Below are 18,002 nucleotides of genomic sequence, written 5' to 3'. Positions count from 1 at the left end.
CAATTCCCCAGGACCACATATATAGAAAAGGCCAGAGGTGGCGCTGTGGTTCAAGTGGTAGAGTGCTAGCCTTGACCAAAAAGAAGCCAGGGACAGTGCTCAGGCTCCGAGTCCAAGCCCCCGAACTGGCCAAAAAAAAAAAAAAAAAAAAAAAAAGACCCTATTTCCAGTGATTCCTTTGCAGCTTGGCACAAAACTGGGGTCACACCTATAAGGAAGGAGCCTTCTCTCCATGCTCCAAAAGCCTAGCCCCTTTGAAACCTTAAGCTGCCATTTTGCCCAGCCACGTGTTCTTCTGCTCTTATTCCAGGCACACTCCCATATACACTTTTCCCCTGCTGAAAGTCCAACATGGCTTTTTTTCAGGGTGGTTAATGTCACCCTTAGAGGTAATGTGCCCAGTTACAGAGTTCAGACTTCATCCTGTTTATTATAAAACTTAAAAATCTCTCCCTTGGGCAAGATTCTGCCTATTACATAATTCCACTTTGTTCTGTGTGGTGAAAGGTAATTGCCAGCTTGTGCTGATAATGAACATGTTGAGGGACAGGGAGAAATTGCACAGTCTCCTACAAAGTACACCATCACTTCCATTGTCCAAGCCGTTCACCTCAGGCTTTGAGGTTCAGTCCCAGGTCTGGAGCTGAGAAAGGTTCATATCCAGCTTTGTAGTCTTTCCTTCGGTAGTAAATTCGTGTCAACACAGTCAGCAGGAATGTCTCCAGGATGAGGATGTGGCAATTCATCACTGCCAGGTGGGGTGTAACACAACATCGGTTATGCTCCGTTAGGGAGATGGCATTCTTCTTGCAGCCTAGCTTGTGAGCTGAGAATGATCTACTCTAGTTCTACTACCTATGCTAGTTTTCCCCCCAAACTAGGACCTATGAATATTAAATTGTCTAAGGTGACAAAGATGAATGTTAAAGCCAGAATCAGAACTTGTCTTTGATCTGAGGTTAGCACTGAAGCTTATTTCTCATTCACATTTAACCAATCGGACCTTCCTTTTAATACCCACATCCAGTCCTCTCCAAGGAGTTGGAGACTAAACCTATGGCTTCCTGAAATGGCTGTCAGGACTGGGTTTGCACTTCTCTGTTAGCCCTTATTCAGCTTTCTGTTGTTTTTTTTTTTGTGTGTGTGTGCCAGTCCTGGGCCTTGGACTCAGGGCCTGAGCACTGTCCCTGGCTTCTTCTTGCTCAAGGCTAGCACTCTGCCACTTGAGCCACAGCGCCACTTCTGGCCATTTTTTGTATATGTGGTGCTGGGGAATTGAACCCAGGGCCTCGTGTATACGAGGCAAGCACTCTTGCCACTAGGCCATATCCCCAGCCCTTATTCAGCTTTCTTGACTTGAATATTCTGAGTAAATGTCAAACACGTAACCTCTGTCCCAAGGTCCATCTCACAGAGAAGCCCTTTTATGCTCACCTTGAGATCTGCTTTTAGAGGAAAAGGGAGGTGAACAAGCAATCTGCCCACCGTTGGCCAAGATGGAGAAAATGGAAGGCTGCAGAGCAGTCAGGATGACAAGCACCTGCAGAACAGGGGAGAGGTGACAGTGGGCCTGGGTCCTGCCAGCCAAATAGATTTGGCTTCTATTAAATCTGTGCAGCTACAGAAGGTTAGGACTCACACTTGATTGAAATTTTAAGGAGTTTTAGTCTTTAGGCAAATTGGAATCTTCTACCCAATATTTTATTAGAGTTGCTCACAACTTATTTCCTTCTCTTACTCATGGCCACTTAATGGATAATTAAAGGAGGCTAATTTATCTAGGTTCTTTTAGGAACAGATGGGCAGTTAGCCAATCAAGTGTCTTTGCTCACTTTGGTGACACTAAAATTGGAATTATAGAGATGACCATGGCCCCCGTGCAAGAGTGACAACAGATTCACAAAGCATTCCATGTTTTTATGTATATACTTTTTTTTTTTTTGCTAGTTCTGGGGCCTGAGCACTGTCCCTGGTTTCTTTTTGCTCAAGGCTAGCACTCTATATATGTGGTGCTGAGGAATCAAACCCAGGGCTTCAGGTATATGAGGCAAGCACTCTACCACTAGGCCATACTCCCAGCCCCTCATTCCATGTTTTTGAAAATAAAGTGTCCTACCAGGTGCTAGTGGCTCATGCCTGTAATTGACTACCCTGGAAGAGAGAGATCTGAAGATCACTATTCAAAGTCAACCCAGGCAGGAAACTATATGAGATTTATCTCCAATTAAATACCATAGAACTGTGACTCAAATTTTTTTCTTAAGGAAAAAAAAAATCTCAAGCTCAGTGGCCCTGAGTTCAAACCCCAGGACCTGCACATGCGCGTGCACACACACACAAATATAGCAACAGAGACACATGAAGGTTCTGGGTGTGATGCAGCTGCTGGCCGAGGAAAGCCAGGAAGTCAAGAAGTGCTGGCCACCACCAGCAAGGAGGGGGAAGCTAGGTAGGCTCTCCCCAGTGAGTTTCAGAGGGAGTGTGCCTTGCACTCTTTGCACATCCAGCCTCCAGAACTATGGGGCCAACACATTTCTGTTAGTCTCCAATGGTTTATGGTATTTTGATGATAATGGAAGCTGTAACAAACTATGACAGCAGAGAAAGACAAAGAAATGGAAGGGTGGAGCCCATTTTCCAAATCTCACAGGAAACCCTAAGTTGAAGAGAAAGAATCTCAGTCTTGCTTTTAGGCATGTTTGTTTGTTTTGTGCCAAGTCCCAGGGTTTGAATTTAGGGCTTGGGTGTTATCCTTGAGCTTTGGTGCTCAAGACTGGCATTCTCCCACTTGAACCTTTCTGGTGGTTAATTGGAAATGAAAGTTTCACAGACTTTCCTGCTCAGGATGGCTTCACACCATAATCCTCAGATCTCAGCCTCCTGAGTAGCTAGGATTGCAGGTGGGAGCCACTGGTACCCAGATTAGGCTTTTTTTTTTAATCTCACTTCTGAATATTAATTCTTTGACGCTCTATTATTAAACATAGTCTTGGGGCTGGGAATATGGCCTAGTGGTAAGAGTGCTTGCCTCGTATATATGAAGCCCTGGGTTCGATTCCTCAGCACCACATATATAGAAAAGGCCAGAAGTGGCACTGTGGCTCAACTGGCAGAGTGCTAGCCTTGAGCAAAAAGAAGCCAGGGACAGTGCTCAGGCTCTGAGTCCAAGCCCCAGGACTGGCAATAAATAAAGTCTTTTTCTTTTCTCTGAGGGTATAGTTACCTGGAACAGTGCAAATTTAGCTCCCATGTTCTGATCCCCCAGGTGTAGCTTGGCCTGACGGAAAACGATGGCCAGAGCCCAGAGAGCCAGCAAGGTGGACACCCCAAGGACAGTGTTGATCCACAGAGCTGTGCTCTTCTCAGAAATCTGGGGCACAGTAGAAGATAGTCAGTGTTCACTCTCCTCTCCCAAACCCCAAAGCTTTGGCCTAACCCAGGCTCCTCTCTCCCACCCAACTCCCCAGACCTCTGCAATTCCACAGCCACCCTGCATCAAATATGCTGGCCCTTATCACTTCTGGAGGCCAAAGGTACTTTGCCACTCCTTTCTCCTGGCTTACATCTGCTGGGTTGTAGATGCCGTCAGGGATGAGAAACAGGCCCACAAAGCCCAGGGTTATCTTGAAGAAGGCATATTGGAACGGACCCAACATCAGCAGCTGAAGCTTCTTTCTGAAGGAGAAAGAAGCTTAGAAGCCTCCACCCCCAAACCACCTACTCCAAGACCTCCCACATCCCTCACCGGGCTCCTGGGCTTAGGCTGGGCTGCCTCACAGACACCAAAAATGGTCTTGTGGATGAGAACCCAGGAATACCCTAGAATGTTGACATCACTGGGAGCCCCCACCCCCTCCCTTGCCTTCCTCTTCCCTCCCAGATCAGAAGACTGCTTAATTGAGCAAGAACCAGCAACAATGGCTGCAGGCCTACTCACCAGAACAGGTAGAAGCGAGCAGTGAAACACAGTGCTTGCTGTGTGCCTTAAGTCTCCAGGGCGGAGAGCTGAAGCTTAGCAGCAGCTAAGATCCCGGCACCTGGGTGCCCAGGCCTAGAGCCCGGCTCTGAAGGCAGGCTAGAGGGCTAGGAGCAGCCCCCCAGGACGCCCGCCCTCCTGCCTCACCTGGTGAGCATGAGGTGGGGACAACAGGGGCAGCAGCAGCAGCAGGGGCCAGTGTGGATTCTCATTGGGGTGTCCTTCAGTGTCCTCACCACAGCCTCCTTCCCCCCAAAGCCTTCCACCATGACCATCATGAGCAGGTAAAAGCATACGGCATAAAACCTGGGTCAGGGAGAAAAGAGGCATTGTAAATACCAGGGGATGGGGGGGGGGGGGGTTGAGGGTCACATGCCTTTGCAGCCAAAGAGAGAAAAATGGTGGGGAGTATTGGGGGCCACTTAGGGAAAGATGAGAGCAGTTGGCATTCTAGATGTATGACTCAAGAGGCGCAAGAGGTAAAGGGTTCAAGGGACTAAAAAGAGGGAGTTTGGGGCTCTGAGAACAAAGGCTGAGAACCTGAACACCATTAGCACGGGTTGGGAAAGGCACCATTCATAAGCAACCGGGATCAAAGGAACAGAAGGTGGGCCTTGAAGGGTGCCCGCCCACAGACAGGAGTCGGGCCAGACACTCACGAGGTTATGGCCATTTCCACGAGCATGAGAGAACGAGGGATCCAGAGGCCAAAACAGCAGAACACAGCCACCACCTGCAGGGTTGGAGGTGTAGCTCAGTTGGCAGAGTGCTAGCCAGTGAACAAAAGCAGCAAGTACTGAGTTCAAGTGTCTATCTCAGGCCCCAAATAAAAAGTCAGAAATGGCAGCTGGTAGAGCTGGGGGGATTCAGGGATAGAGCCTGCACACAGCATGTGCAAGAGCCTGGGTTCCATCCCCACCACTACCCTCTCCATATCTATTAGTTAATTCAATCAGCTAATTAAATTAGGCAAATCATAGACATATAATGGCTGGGGCTGGGGATATAGCCTAGTGGCAAGAGTGCCTGCCTCATATACACGAGGCCCTAGGTTCGATTCCCCAGCACCACATATACAGAAAATGGCCAGAAGCGGCGCTGTGGCTCAAGTGGCAGAGTGCTAGCCTTGAGCGGGAAGAAGCCAGGGACAGTGCTCAGGCCCTGAGTCCAAGGCCCAGGACTGGCCAAAATAAATAAATAAATAAATAAAAAATATAATGGCTGTAACCTACTTCAGAGGGTAAAGCTGAGTATAGCTCTGGGGAAAATGTCTTTTCCCCCTGCACTGGCTGCCTGAACAGGAGGGAGGCCTGCTTCTTATAACAATACTGAGGCCGGGAGGAGGGAGAGGGGGTTGCTGGGGGCTGCCGCCATAGCCCGTGCAGTGTAATCTCTCTCTTCTCTCTGTGTGTGTCTTTCCATCTCTCTCACACAGGGGCTTGAACTCAGAGCCTGGGTGCGGTCTCTGAGCTTTTTTGTTCAAGGCTGGTGCTCTACCACTTGAGCCACAGTTCCACTGCTGGCTTTTGGGTGGTTAGTTGGAGATTCGAATTTTTATGGACTTTCCTGGGTTGAGTTCAAATCATGATCCTCAGATATTAGCCTCCTGAGTAGCTACCATTACAGGTGTGAACCACCAGCTTGCAGACTGAACCCTATCCCTTTGCTTGTTGGCCCTCGAAAGCAGTGGTGATCAGATTGCACACACACATCCAGCCTTTGGTGGAAAACTGGTGTGACATGAATTGCTGAGTTTAGCAGAATCCGCACCTTGCTCCTTGCCTCTTTCTAGCCCCTCCCAAAGGACGGCCACGGGGCCCTCACCGTGGGGGCAGAGCTATTCCACAGCAGAGTCTTCCTCTTGATGGGGCATTGGGTGTTCTTGTATAGATAGACTGCATCCTCCAGGAAGATGGCAATGGAGCCCAGCACGAGAAAGGTCATGATGACTGTAAGAGTGATTTCCACAGGTCCCGATACTAAAGTAGAAGAGGAAGGTAGACTCCAGTAAGTGGAAGGACAGATACTGCTCCTATAGATTCTGACCAGCTTCCACTCCTTTATTTAAAAGGGATTTTAGGGCCAGACACGATGGCTCATACCTGCAGTCACAGCAACTTGGGAGATAGGGCCCAGAAGGATTTGAGTTCAAGGCCAGCCCAGGCAAAATGTTCATGAGATGACCCCTGACCCCCATCTTAACCACTAAGAGTCGGATGGGGCTACTGGGAAGATCATGTCCCCAAGTTACAAAAAGAAAAGAGTAAGACCCTATCAGAAAAATAACTAAAAGTAAAAGGGATGAGGGCATGGCTCAAGTGCTAGAATCCTAGAAATGGAAAGAGGGAAGGAGAAAAGAACTAAGAGAGAACAAGGGAAGAAGGAGTGGCCTTCAACATTTTCTCCTTCAACCTTTTAATTGACAAAAGTTTTTAAATATTATAAAAGGTATACAGAATATCCATGGTATACTTGTTTTTATTTTTTTATTTTTAGAGGGTGGTGCTAGTCCTGGGGCTTGAACTTAGAGTCTAGGCTCTGTCCCTAAACTTTTTTACTCAAGACTAGCCCTCTGCCACTAGAGCCACAGCTCCATTTCTAGCTTTTTGATGGTTAGTTGGAGATTCGAGTTTTATAGACTTTCCCAAGTTCACTTCAAACCACAATCCACAGACCTCAGCCTCCTGAGTTTAGGATTACAGGTGTGAGCCATTGGAGCCTGGATACTTGATGTTTTGATGTCTGTTTACATGGTAGAATGTGAACTCAGGATGATATACTTATTACCTCACATATTTTATCTTTTTTGTTTTTGACATCAAAATATTTCAAATAGCGTTTTTCAGATGATGCCATTATTAGCATCATGTCATTATTATCCAGAGCTCCCATATTGTATAATGTCTCTCTGGAACTTTTGTCTAGTATTTGAGGATAAAATGCAAGGCCAATCTGAGCTGCCTGCTGAGACACTGTCTCAAAAACAAAAATCAAAAAGAAAAAAATCTACATAAATGTCATCATCTGCAAAATGCTGTTTCCTCGTTGTCCTGCTCTCTATTGCTCTTGTGGTAACAAGTGTCCCGATCTGCATTCTTGGACAGGTCTCTCTGGCACACAGCTAGAATGGGAAGGGCTGGGTTACGGGAAGTAACCCGGGAGTACGGGAGGCTCGGGCGTGTAGATACATCTCATTACTCCAGAGTGGTTGCATGAGGAACTGCATTTGCCTGTCTAAATATTTCCCGGCTGGTCAGCTCCTTCTTCAAAGCACATGTACTTTCCGGCCCACCCTTTCCTTTCCTCCACAGAGCCCTGATCTCTCCAGGCACTACTTCCCTCAAAGTCCACCAGATTACTGATTCATGGTCCCCAAACACCCCTCCCATGTGGAGAACCCTCACCTGCAGCTTCAGTCCGGATAAAGTACGATTCCTGGGCCTCACTGCGTCGGGCCCCACCTTGCCTGCCCTGCCCTCTCATGACCCGATTATCCCCCCACGCCTCCCAGGTAACCTTGGGTCTTTCCAGATCTAGCCTCCTTGTCTGCAAGTCAGGAAGCTGGCTCCTTCTCTCCCCCTCTGCCTGTCCCAGAACTCCTGCCCTCCAGTCCCCCCTTCCCTCGCCCCCCCCCTCCGAGCAAGGCAGCCTCTTGGCCTCCTTGGATCACCCTTGGTGTTTCTCAGCATATTTTGTAGCAAAGCAATGCCAGCATGACTTCCCTGTTAAGGCCAGGTCTCCACCGAGTGCTTGTGATGCTATGGCTTGGAAAGCGGTTGTAGGGTGGTAGCACCCTCCGCCAGGCCACCTCCCTGGCCCCCACCTGCTAGATGCCAGCAGTGACTCCTGCAGGGCAAGCCCCCCTGCCTCCAGACATGGCCAGATGTCCTCTGAGCTGGGAGCCGGGGTGAGTGTGCCACCAGCCAAATGTGGCAGCCGCTGGTGGGTGGTACCAGGGAGCCACTAAGGCACCTCTGGACACACTGGATGCTGGCATACTCTGGCTCAGAGCATGTGCAATGGAGCTGGACATGGTCCAAGGACATGTCATGGTGTGGCCCACTGCCCGGTGCTCAGGAGAGTTCACCCTGTGCGACATGGTGGGACACAGCTGTGCCGCAGAGACACTTATTCCTATTCAACAGCTCAGGGCTAGCTGACCACACAGTAGGAAAACTAAAGTGTGTGTGCACGTGCACACATGTGTACCCACCTGTACGAGCACGCGCACAGCCCATATTTCTATAAAGATGCAGGACTACTTGATTCTCAATGGTTTTGGTGTCCAGGGAACAAGCTAAGTTCCCTCCTATGCCTTTTTAAGTTAATTCATTCGTTTTTGAGCTCAAGGCCATGCCCTGCAGTCTTTTGTTTCTTAGTTTGTTTTTCAAATTGGGTCTCACACTTTTGCCTGGGTTAGCCTTGGATTGTAATCCTTCTTTTCTGCCTCAGAACAGCTGGGATTACAAGTGTGTGCTACCACACCCAACCCTAAGCCTTTCACTTCAAAAGCAGTTCGGCAATCGGATCCAGTGAGCAAGTACTGTGACCACACTCCTACAGATTCACCCAAGTGGAGCCCCTTCCTCACAACAGCTGCCCCTCTGGAGTGAGTTCAGGTGTGCCTTTTTGTGCTGCCTCTAAGGTTCCTAAAGCACTTGGATCATTTGGACACCATCTGGAGGCTCCAGAATCTGAAAAATGTTCTAAGGTCCAGGAACCTTAATTTGAATGTGCTGTGGGGCTAGGATCTATGAAGCCCGGGCATTAGATTGATCTTCTGGGCTAGGCCATGGGGAGTTACCTTTATCCAAGGCTGTAGCTGGGATGGACCCTGGGCCAGCCAATTCCCCAGGCTGGCTAGCTCAGGACCATCTCATCTCAGCTCCCTTGGCTGTTCCTGGTTGCCCGTGGGTTGACATCTCCTGTCAGTGATTGGGCTGGGTCTGCAACTCACCTCTCAGGAGCTGGGCTGCAGTGGGTGGGTGGGAGAAGCAGGCGGAGGGGATGCTGTAATTGGTTCTCAGTACCTCCAGGAGATCTGCTGTGTACCTAGGGAGACACCATCCTAGATTCAGAGCTCTGCGGGCGGGGGAATGGCTTGTGTCAGAGTAGACTGACAACTGGCCCAAATAGTGCAAGGTGTGTTGGCCATTGGCCCTGGACAAGTCTGGCTTGCTATGACCAAAGTATCCATCATTCTCTTCATTCCAAGCTGGGTAACAGCCCTGGGGCAGGTGGGGAAGCAAGTGCAGAGACAAGAGAAAGAGTAGAAAGCCTAGAACACAGAAAACAAAGGGGCATGATCTTCCTGATATATGACTGTTAACAAAGGGAGACGGAGAGACAGTAGAAACCAAGTCTGTGAAACCAAAAACTGCTTGTCAAATAGTATTCCCCACAGGATTGGGGCAGCGACCCAACAGTATGCAACTAAAACCAAACAACTACTCAACATATAAAGGTCAAAAATTGACCTCTCAGGGGAATACAATAGCTCAAAAGCTAGGTATGTACGTTCATATAAGCCCTAGGTGAACTTTCTTGGGCGTGGCCACGTGGCTACTGTATATGTTCTTGATACATTGTATATTGTATATATGTCTACCTGACCTAGAGAAAAGATAGAAAAACAGGACGTAAGATATCACAAGAAATGTACACACTACCCTACTATGTAACTGTACCCTTTTTGCACAACACCTTGTCAAAAAATTTGTGTTCAATTAATAAACAAATAAAAAAAAAGAGAAAGAGTAGAGCTGGGCACTGGTGGGTTCATGCCAGTAATCTTAGCTACTCAGAAGGCTGAGATCTGAGGATTGCAGTTCAAAGCCAGCCCAGGCAGGGGAGGCCATGAGACTCACATCTCCAATGAAACATCTAAAAAACACAAGTGGAGCGGTGTCTCAATGTGTTAGAGTCCTAGCCTTGGGTGAAAGAGCTTAGGGACAGCTAAGTTCAAGCACCATGACCAACAAAAGAGAGAAGGGACTGGTAATATGGCCTAGTGGCAAGAGCGCTTGCCTCATATACATGAAGACCTGGGTTCGATTCCCCAGCACCACATATACAGAAAATGGCCAGAAGTGGCGCTGTGACTCAAGTGGCAGAGTGCTAGCCTTGAGCAAAAAGAAGCCAGGGACAGTGCTCAGGCCCTGAGTCCAAGGCCCAGGACTGGCAAAAAAAAAAAAAAGAGAGAGAGAGAGAGAGAAGGAGAGAGAGAGAAAAGAGAGAGGGAGAGTGAGGGAAGAGGGGGAGAGGAAAAGGGGAGAGAGGAGGGGGAGACAACTCAAATGGCCAGAGGTGGACAGGTGTTCCTGCTGGTCAGGGACTTTGGGGAATACCTTCCACAGCCTCCAGCTCTGTCTAGTGTAGGAGGCAAAGGCAAAGCCTCAAAGTAGCAAGTGCAGACTCAGTCCACAGTTCCTGAGGACCTAGAGGGCAGCTAGATCATGTTTAGTTCTGTCTTCTTAGCGCTAGCAGCCGAGGGCTCTAGGAGGGAAGCATGGAGGAAGAGGGGCTGGCTGTCAGGCCACCCTTGCTTACCTGGGGTCAAGTTTTAGCTGAGTGCTGCCAGGCTCCATTGTCTCCTTTCTGTCTGGTTGTGGCAGGCGCTGAAGATAAGGAGAGACAGGGCTGGGGGCTCCTCCCAGCACTTTTCTGTCCTGTCCTCAGGACAGGACTATGGGCCTATAGAGTTGCTGGATCTCCTTCCCTTACCGCAGGTGCCAGCCACTGTCTCAGAGTTCACTGGGGAGGAATTTGATCCTCCAGGCTGGCTGAGTTCCCTGGCTTCCTCCTGAGGAGGAGTCCTTAGGTGTGGTCCCTCCCTTTGCTCTGGGAGGAATGTCTTTGCCAACCCTTTTCTTCTGGTGCATCCTCCCTCAAGTTGCTCTCTGGGGCTTGCTAGAACAACACAAAACTCCCCTTCCTTCCTTTACCGCCCCCTCCCCCCCCCCCCCCCGAAAGTCCCCTGCTCAGTAACTCCCGGGGAACCTGGCAGGTGGCAGGAACTCAGGCTCTGGGCCCTAGAGATGGGAGACTCAAGGCTGAGGCTGTCTGATGCTTCTGGCTGGAAAAGCCAGAGGCCTGCAGGGGTTTGTTTCTTGAAGCTCAGCCCATCATGTGTGGATAATGATTTAGCCAAGCACGTGGGCCTGAATGAAGTCAAGTGGAGACTGCTTTTTGTTGTTGTTGGTGGTGGTGGTGGTCATGGAGCTTGAACTGTGGGCCTGGACGCTGTCCCTGAGCTCTTCAGCTCAAGGCTAGTGCTCTACTACTTGCGCCATAACGCCACATTCAGTTTTCTGGTGGTTAACTGGAGAGAAGGGTCTCAATGACTTTCCTGCCCCAGCTGGCTTTGAACCATGATCCTCAGATCTCAGCTTCCTGAGTAGCTAGGATTACAGGCATGAGCCACCAGGGCCAGGCATTTTTAAGAGTCATGATTATGGTGAGTGCTGGTACTTCAGTCTTGTAATCCCACCTACTCAGGAGGTTGAGATCTGAGGATTGTGGTTTGAAGTTAGCCTGGCAGGAAAGTCTGAAACTCTAAGCTACAATTAACCACCAAAGGGCCCAAAATGGAGCTGTGGCTCAAGTGTAGAGTACCAGGACCAGCCTTGAATGGAAAAAGCTAAAGGACAACACCCAGGCCCTGAGTTCAAGCCTGAGGATTGGTGAGTGAAAGTGTGCACCCCTCCCCCGAATAAAGATGGGAAAGGAAGGAAGGAAGGAGAAACAACTGACATTGTAGTTTTGTTGTCATGAATGTGCCAGTACTGAGGCTTAAACTCCAGGCATCAAGCTTCTACTTGGCTTTTTTTGCTCAAGGCAGGAGTTCTGCTTCCCAGTTTTTGATGGTTAATTAGATTAGGTAGCTAGGATTACAGGTGTGAGCTACCTGAACTGGGCTCAGTAAATACTATCTTTATTCAAATTTTCCAGATAAGAAAGCTGATATCCAAAGAAGTTTAGAGGTTGAGTGTTGTTGGCTCTTATCTATAATCCTATTTACTCCTCAGGCTGAGATCTGAGAATCTCAGTTTCAAGCCTTTCTGGTAGGAAAGAGAGACTCTTCTCTCCAATTAATCACCAAATACAGGAAGTAGAGATGGCTCAAAGTGGTAGAGTGCTAGCCTTGAGCAGGAAGAAAGGAGGGAAGGAAGGAAGGAAGGAAGGAAGGAAGGAAGGAAGGAAGGAAGGAAGGAAAAGAGGGAAGGAGGGAGAGAGAGAAAGAAAGAAAGCTAGCTCAGAGACAACACCTAGGCCCTGAGTTTAAGCCCCAGAATTGACAAAAGAAAGAAAAAACATAGTTAAGAAACTGGGGGAGGGGGGTGGTGACAGGAGTTTGGCCTAGTGATAGAGTGCTTGCCTAGCATGCACAAAGCCCTGGGTTCTATTCCTCAGTACCACAGACATAGAAAAAGTCGGAAGTGGCACTGTGGCTCAAGTGGTAGAGCCCTGGCCTTGGAAAAAAGAAGCTCAGGGACAGTGCCCAGGCTCTGAGTTCAAGCCCCAGGTCTCACAAGTCCTCCTCTGTAACCTTCTTCTCTGGGGATGGGACCATGTGACCTCCCAGGAACCTCTTGATCCATGGCTTCCTTGGACAGAGGTTCAAGCAGGAAAAGGAAGGCCAGCGATTGGGGCTCTGGTCTATGGCCTCAGCCACACCCCGACAGACATAAAGCTAACTCAGCTTCCTTGAACCATTTCTACCAGAACATACCCGCGGTCATTCATCTCTAGCTTGGTGGGAGGCCTTGAGTTTAAATGTCCACAGCCCTGAACCTTAGACTTTCCTGGCACAGATAACACCTTGCTCAGGGCCTTCTTCTAAATGTGAGGGTGAGGGAGGGCCTGGGCTATGAGGAAAGTAAAACAGGAGAGGCGAGGAAGGGGCTGAGACTCCGTGCTGACAGTGCAGCTCTAGAGGCTGGGAGACACCCTCCCCCCACCTAGAACACTGAAGCTCCTGGGTGGGGCACTGACTGAGGGAGGCCTCAGCTCTGCTAGGCACTCCCAAGTGTCCTAGAGTGTGGCACTTGGATTAGATCTGGGTAGGTCCTGCCACTTAGCTAGCTGTCCACAGCTGAGGTTGGTAAGAGGGCATGAACCTGACCAGCCACTCAGATTCTTATTATCATCCTCCTCCTCCTCCTCCTCCTCCTCCTCCTCCTCCTCCTCCTCCTCCTCCTCCTCCTCCTCCTCCTCCTCCTCCTCCTCCTCCTCCTCCTCCTCCTCCTCCTCTTCCTTCCCTTCCTCTTCCTCTTCCTCTTTTTCCTCTTCTTTCTCCTTTTTTTTTTTTTTTATCAATCCTGAGGCTTGAACTTGGCCTGGGCACTGTCCCTGAGCTCTTTTTGCTCAAGGCTAGTGCTCTACCACTTTGAGCTACAGCTCTACTTCTGGTTTTTGAGTTGTTAATTGGAGCGACTCCCGGACTTTCTTGCCCAGGCTGACTTCAAACCATGATACTCAAATCTCAGCCTCATGAGTAGCTAGGTGGCATGAACCACTAGCATCTGGCTTTCAGATTCTTTTTTTTTTTTTTTTTTTTTTTTTGCTAATGGTCCAACACTGACTTTTAGAACTGAAAAGAATCGCTCGTGTGTGTGTGTGTGTGTGTGTGTGTGTGTGTGTGTGTGTGTGTGTACTGTGTACCAGTACTGAGGCTTGAACTCAAGGCCTAGGGACCACCCCTTAGTGTTTTCACATGACGTGCTCTCTACCCACAATAGCCAAGATATGGAAACAGCCCAGATGCCCCACAAGAGAAGTATAGATCCAAAAAATAAGATATGATACCTATACACAATGGAATTTTACACAGCCATTAGAAAGACTAAAATGCAGAGAAATGGGTGGAACTAGAACAAATCATGTTAAGTGAGGTAAACCAAGCTCAGAGAGACAAATGGTGCATGTTCTCTTTGATATGCCAAAGTTAGCTCTAAAATGTGCTGGGGTATGATAAATTATACAGGATTCTAGGTATTCACACACAGTGAGCCCAAAAGAGGTTACTCTTAGGAGAGAAACACAAAGGCATAATGCCTAAGTGCCTCTCCATATTTATATAAAATAATATACATACTTAAACAAACTCAAGATGTGGAAACAAAAGACTCTTTATTTTTCTTTCATTTTTTTTCTTTTTCATTCTGTCTTCATTACCTTATGTGTGGTGTATTCATGTGTGCATCTGCGGGAGGGCTGGGGAAAGGGCACAGAAGTCGAGGGAAAAAGGGTGAAAAGAGTAGCAGTGGAGTGCACTGGACACTGATAAAAGTGAACTGCACAACTCCTGGGTGGAGATGGGAGGAGGGACTGGGAGAGGGTAAGGGAACAGATGACACTGTGTGAAAGGACATGTGCTTATTACCTGACTCATGTAATTGTAACCCCTCTGCATAATACCTCTATAACAACAATAAAGCAAATTAACTTAAAAAAAAAAAAAGACTCACGCTGGGAAGGTAAGTTAGTTGTACGGTGCTTACCTAGCATGCATGAAGCCCTGGGTTGGATTCCTCAGCACCACATAAACAGAAAAAGCCAGAGGTGGCACTGTGGCTCAAGCTGTAGAGTACTAGTCCTGAGCAAAAGAAGTTCAGGGACAGTACCCAGCCCCTGGACTGCCAAGACTGGCAAATGAATGAAGGAATGAATGAATAAATAAAGACTGGGGCTCTACTACTTGAGCCACAGCTCCACTTCCAGCTTTTTGCTGGTTAAATAGACTCTCCTAGACTTTCCTGCCTGGTCTGGCTTTTAATGGCAATCTTCAGATCTAACCTCTTGAGTAGCTAAGATTACAGGTGTGAGCTACTAGTTCGTGTGTGTGTGTGTGTGTGTGTGTGTGTGTGTGTGTGTGTGTGTGCTGGTAATGGGGCTTGAACTTAGGCCTGGTCACTGTCCTTTCTCCTTTGTTTTTTTTTTTTTGTTTTTTTTTATCAATACTGATGTTCTTTCACTTGAGCTACATACTTCTACTTCCAGCTTTTTGCTGGCTAATTGGACATAAGATTTTCTTGTATTTTTTTTTGCAAGATCCACTGAGTAGTAGATTACAGGCATGAGCTACCAATGCTCAGCTTCCAGAAAATTTTGACCTTGTAAAACTGAAATGCTAATGAACACAGATACAAAGCTCCTCAACAAAATATTAGATAACAGGATCCAGGAAGTGATCAAGAAAATTACACATCACGATCAAGTAGGCTTCATCCCACAGACACAAGGATGGTTCAACATCTGCAAATCAATAAACATAATTCACCACATCAACAGAGCTAAGACCAAGAACCACATCCTCATCTCAGCCGATGCCCAAAAAGCCTTTGAAAAAATACACCACCCATACATGTTAAAAGCCCTGGAGAGAACAAGAATAGAGGGAACATTCTTTAAAAACAATAAAAGCCATATACAACAGACCCACCGCTAATATCGTATTAAATGGGGAGAAACTAAAACCATTCCCCCTAAACTCAGGAACAAGACAAGGATGCCCACTCTCCCCACTTCTGTTCAACATAGTGCTGGAATCCCTAGCCATAGCAATAAGGCAAGAGGAGGACATCAAAGGGATCCACGTCGGCAAGGAAGAAATCAAGCTATCCCTATTCGCAGATGACATGATCTTATATCTGAAGGACCCAAAAAACTCAGTCCCCAAATTCCTAGAACTAATAAACCATTTTGGCAATGTAGCAGGATACAAAATCAACCCACAAAAATCAGCAGCTTTTCTGTACACCAGCAATGTACAAGCAGAAAAGGAAATTATGGGAATAATACATTTGTAATAGCTAAAAAAAGAATAAATTACCTAGGGATTAACCTAACTAAAGACGTGAATGACCTATTTAATGAGAACTATAAAAATCTAAAAAGGGAAATCAAAGAGGACACAAGGTGATGGAAAGACCTCCCATGCTCATGGGTAGGCAGAATCAATATAGTGAAAACGGTTATATTGCCCAAAATGTTATACAAATTCAATGCAATCCCCATCAAGATCCCAGCTACATTCTTCACTGAAATAGAGAAAGCAACCCATAAATTCATATGGAACAGCAAAAGACCTAGAATAGCCAAAGCAATTCTAGGCAAAAGAAGCAGTGCAGGAGGTATCACAATACCAGACTTCAAGCTCCATTATAGAGCCATCATAACAAAAACAGTCTGGTATTGGTATAAAAACAGACCTGAAGACCAATGGAATAGAATAGAAGACCCAGAAATAAAGCCGCATTCTTACAGCCAGCTGATATTCGACAAAGGAGCTAATGACATACAATGGAAAAAACATAGCCTCTTCAACTACTGGTGCTGGGAAAACTGGGCAGCCACATGTAAAAAACTCAAAGTAGATCCTAGCCTATAACCATGCACCAAGATCAACTCAAAATGGATTAAGGATCTCAACATCAGACTTGAATCCCTGGAACTACTGAAGGACAGAGTAGGAAAGATGCTATAACTTATAGGCACGGGAAGGAGCTTCCTGAATAGAGTCCCAGGGGCACAACAGACAGGGGAGACTTGACAAATGGGACTACTACAAAATAAAAAGTTTCTGCACAGCTAAAGACATAGCCACCAAACTAGAAAGACAGCCAACCATATGGGAAAGGATCTGCACCAGCACAGCAACAGACAAAGGCCTGATATCTGTCACCTACAGAGAACTCAAAAAACTAAGCCCCTCCAAACCCAATAAACCAATTATTAAATGGGCAAAGGAGCCAAAGAGAGACCTCACAGGAGAAGAGATAAGAATGGCAAAGAAACATATGAGTAAATGTTCAACATCCCTGACAGTAAAGGAAATGCAAATAAAAACTACCCTGAGATACCACCTCACTCCAGTTAGAATGGCCTATACTCTGAACTCAGGCAACAGCAAATGCTGGAGGGGGTGCGGGGAAAGAGAAATCCTTCTCCACTGTTGGTGGGAGTGCAAATTAGTGCAACCACTTTGGAGAACAGTATGGAGGTTCCTCAAAAAGCTCAGCATAAACATACCATATGCCCTAGCCATACCACTCCTAGGCATCTATCCTGAACAACAGGTCTCAGGATATCATAAAGACATCTGCACATCCATGTTCATCACTGCACAATTCACAATAGCCAAAATATGGAAACAACCCAGATCCCCCACTACAGATGAATGAATACAAAAAAATATGGTACCTATACACAATGGAATACTACATAGCAATTAGAAATGATAAAATATTGGTATTCGCAGGGAAATGGTCAGAACTTGAACAAATAATGTTGAGTGAGACAAGCTTAGAATACAGAGAACAAAGGGCCATGGCTGCCTTGATATATGACTGTTAGGGTGGGGGGGGGGGGCGGAACAGTAGAGACCAGATCTGCAAAACAACAAATGTCTTTTCAAATGGTATTTCCACATGTTTGGGTCAGCAACTTTACATTATGTATCTAAAACCAAACAACTACTAAACATAAAAAAGTCTAGAATAGACCTATCAGTGGAGCACAATAGCTCAACAGCTATGTACACATGATCATATAAGACAAGGATAAGCATAAACAACTCCAAGAGAAGGACACAGGAGGATTCTATTGTTGATGTTACCTTTAAAGTTCTAGGTGAATTTCCTTTGGTGTACCCTACGTGATTACTGTATATGATTTTGGTACACTTGATATTGTACATATGCCTACCTGATCTAGGGAAGGGAAAGAAAACTAAGGGTGTAAGATATCACAAGAAATGTACTCGCTGCCTTATTATGTAACTTAACCCTTTTGCACAACACCTTGTCAACAAAATTTAATTAATACAATAAATTTTTTAAAAACCTGAAATGCTAAACACTAAACAATAATGCCCCATTTTCCCATCCCCTGAGCCCATTAGAACCACTAATTCCCATTTTCTGTTTCTGTATCTCACACAGTATTTGTCTTTTTATAACTGGCTTGTTTCTCTGAGCATAATGTTTTCATAATGTTCTCAAGGCTCATCTATGTTGTAGCAAAT

General features: G+C 46.9%; 1 protein-coding gene across 2 annotated transcripts; it reads right to left on the bottom strand.

The window, feature by feature from the left end:
* Positions 1 to 476: 476 nt before the first annotated feature.
* On the bottom strand, positions 477 to 10,623 carry Slc51a (solute carrier family 51 subunit alpha). 2 transcript variants are annotated; one of them, XM_048346858.1, is made up of 9 exons: positions 10,526 to 10,623; positions 8,934 to 9,028; positions 5,801 to 5,955; positions 4,636 to 4,709; positions 4,124 to 4,282; positions 3,564 to 3,675; positions 3,224 to 3,370; positions 1,435 to 1,540; positions 477 to 748 (listed from the first exon to the last, which is right to left on the bottom strand). In XM_048346858.1, exons 1-9 carry the CDS (start codon positions 10,561 to 10,563, stop codon positions 612 to 614), a joined length of 1,023 nt encoding a protein of 340 aa, XP_048202815.1. In that variant the 5' UTR covers positions 10,564 to 10,623; the 3' UTR covers positions 477 to 611. The 2 variants fall into 2 exon arrangements, 1 of the variants encoding a protein (XP_048202815.1); XR_007211022.1 differs by lacking the exon at positions 477 to 748 and adding an exon at positions 757 to 1,107 and having other exon boundaries at positions 1,337 to 1,540.
* Between the last annotated feature and the right edge of the window lie 7,379 nt (positions 10,624 to 18,002).

This window comes from Perognathus longimembris, chromosome 5 (genome assembly GCF_023159225.1).
Source record: "Perognathus longimembris pacificus isolate PPM17 chromosome 5, ASM2315922v1, whole genome shotgun sequence".
NCBI lineage: Eukaryota > Metazoa > Chordata > Mammalia > Rodentia > Heteromyidae > Perognathus > Perognathus longimembris.
The sequence above is the reverse complement of the archived record's forward strand: the minus strand, read 5'-3'. Positions and strand labels throughout refer to the sequence as shown.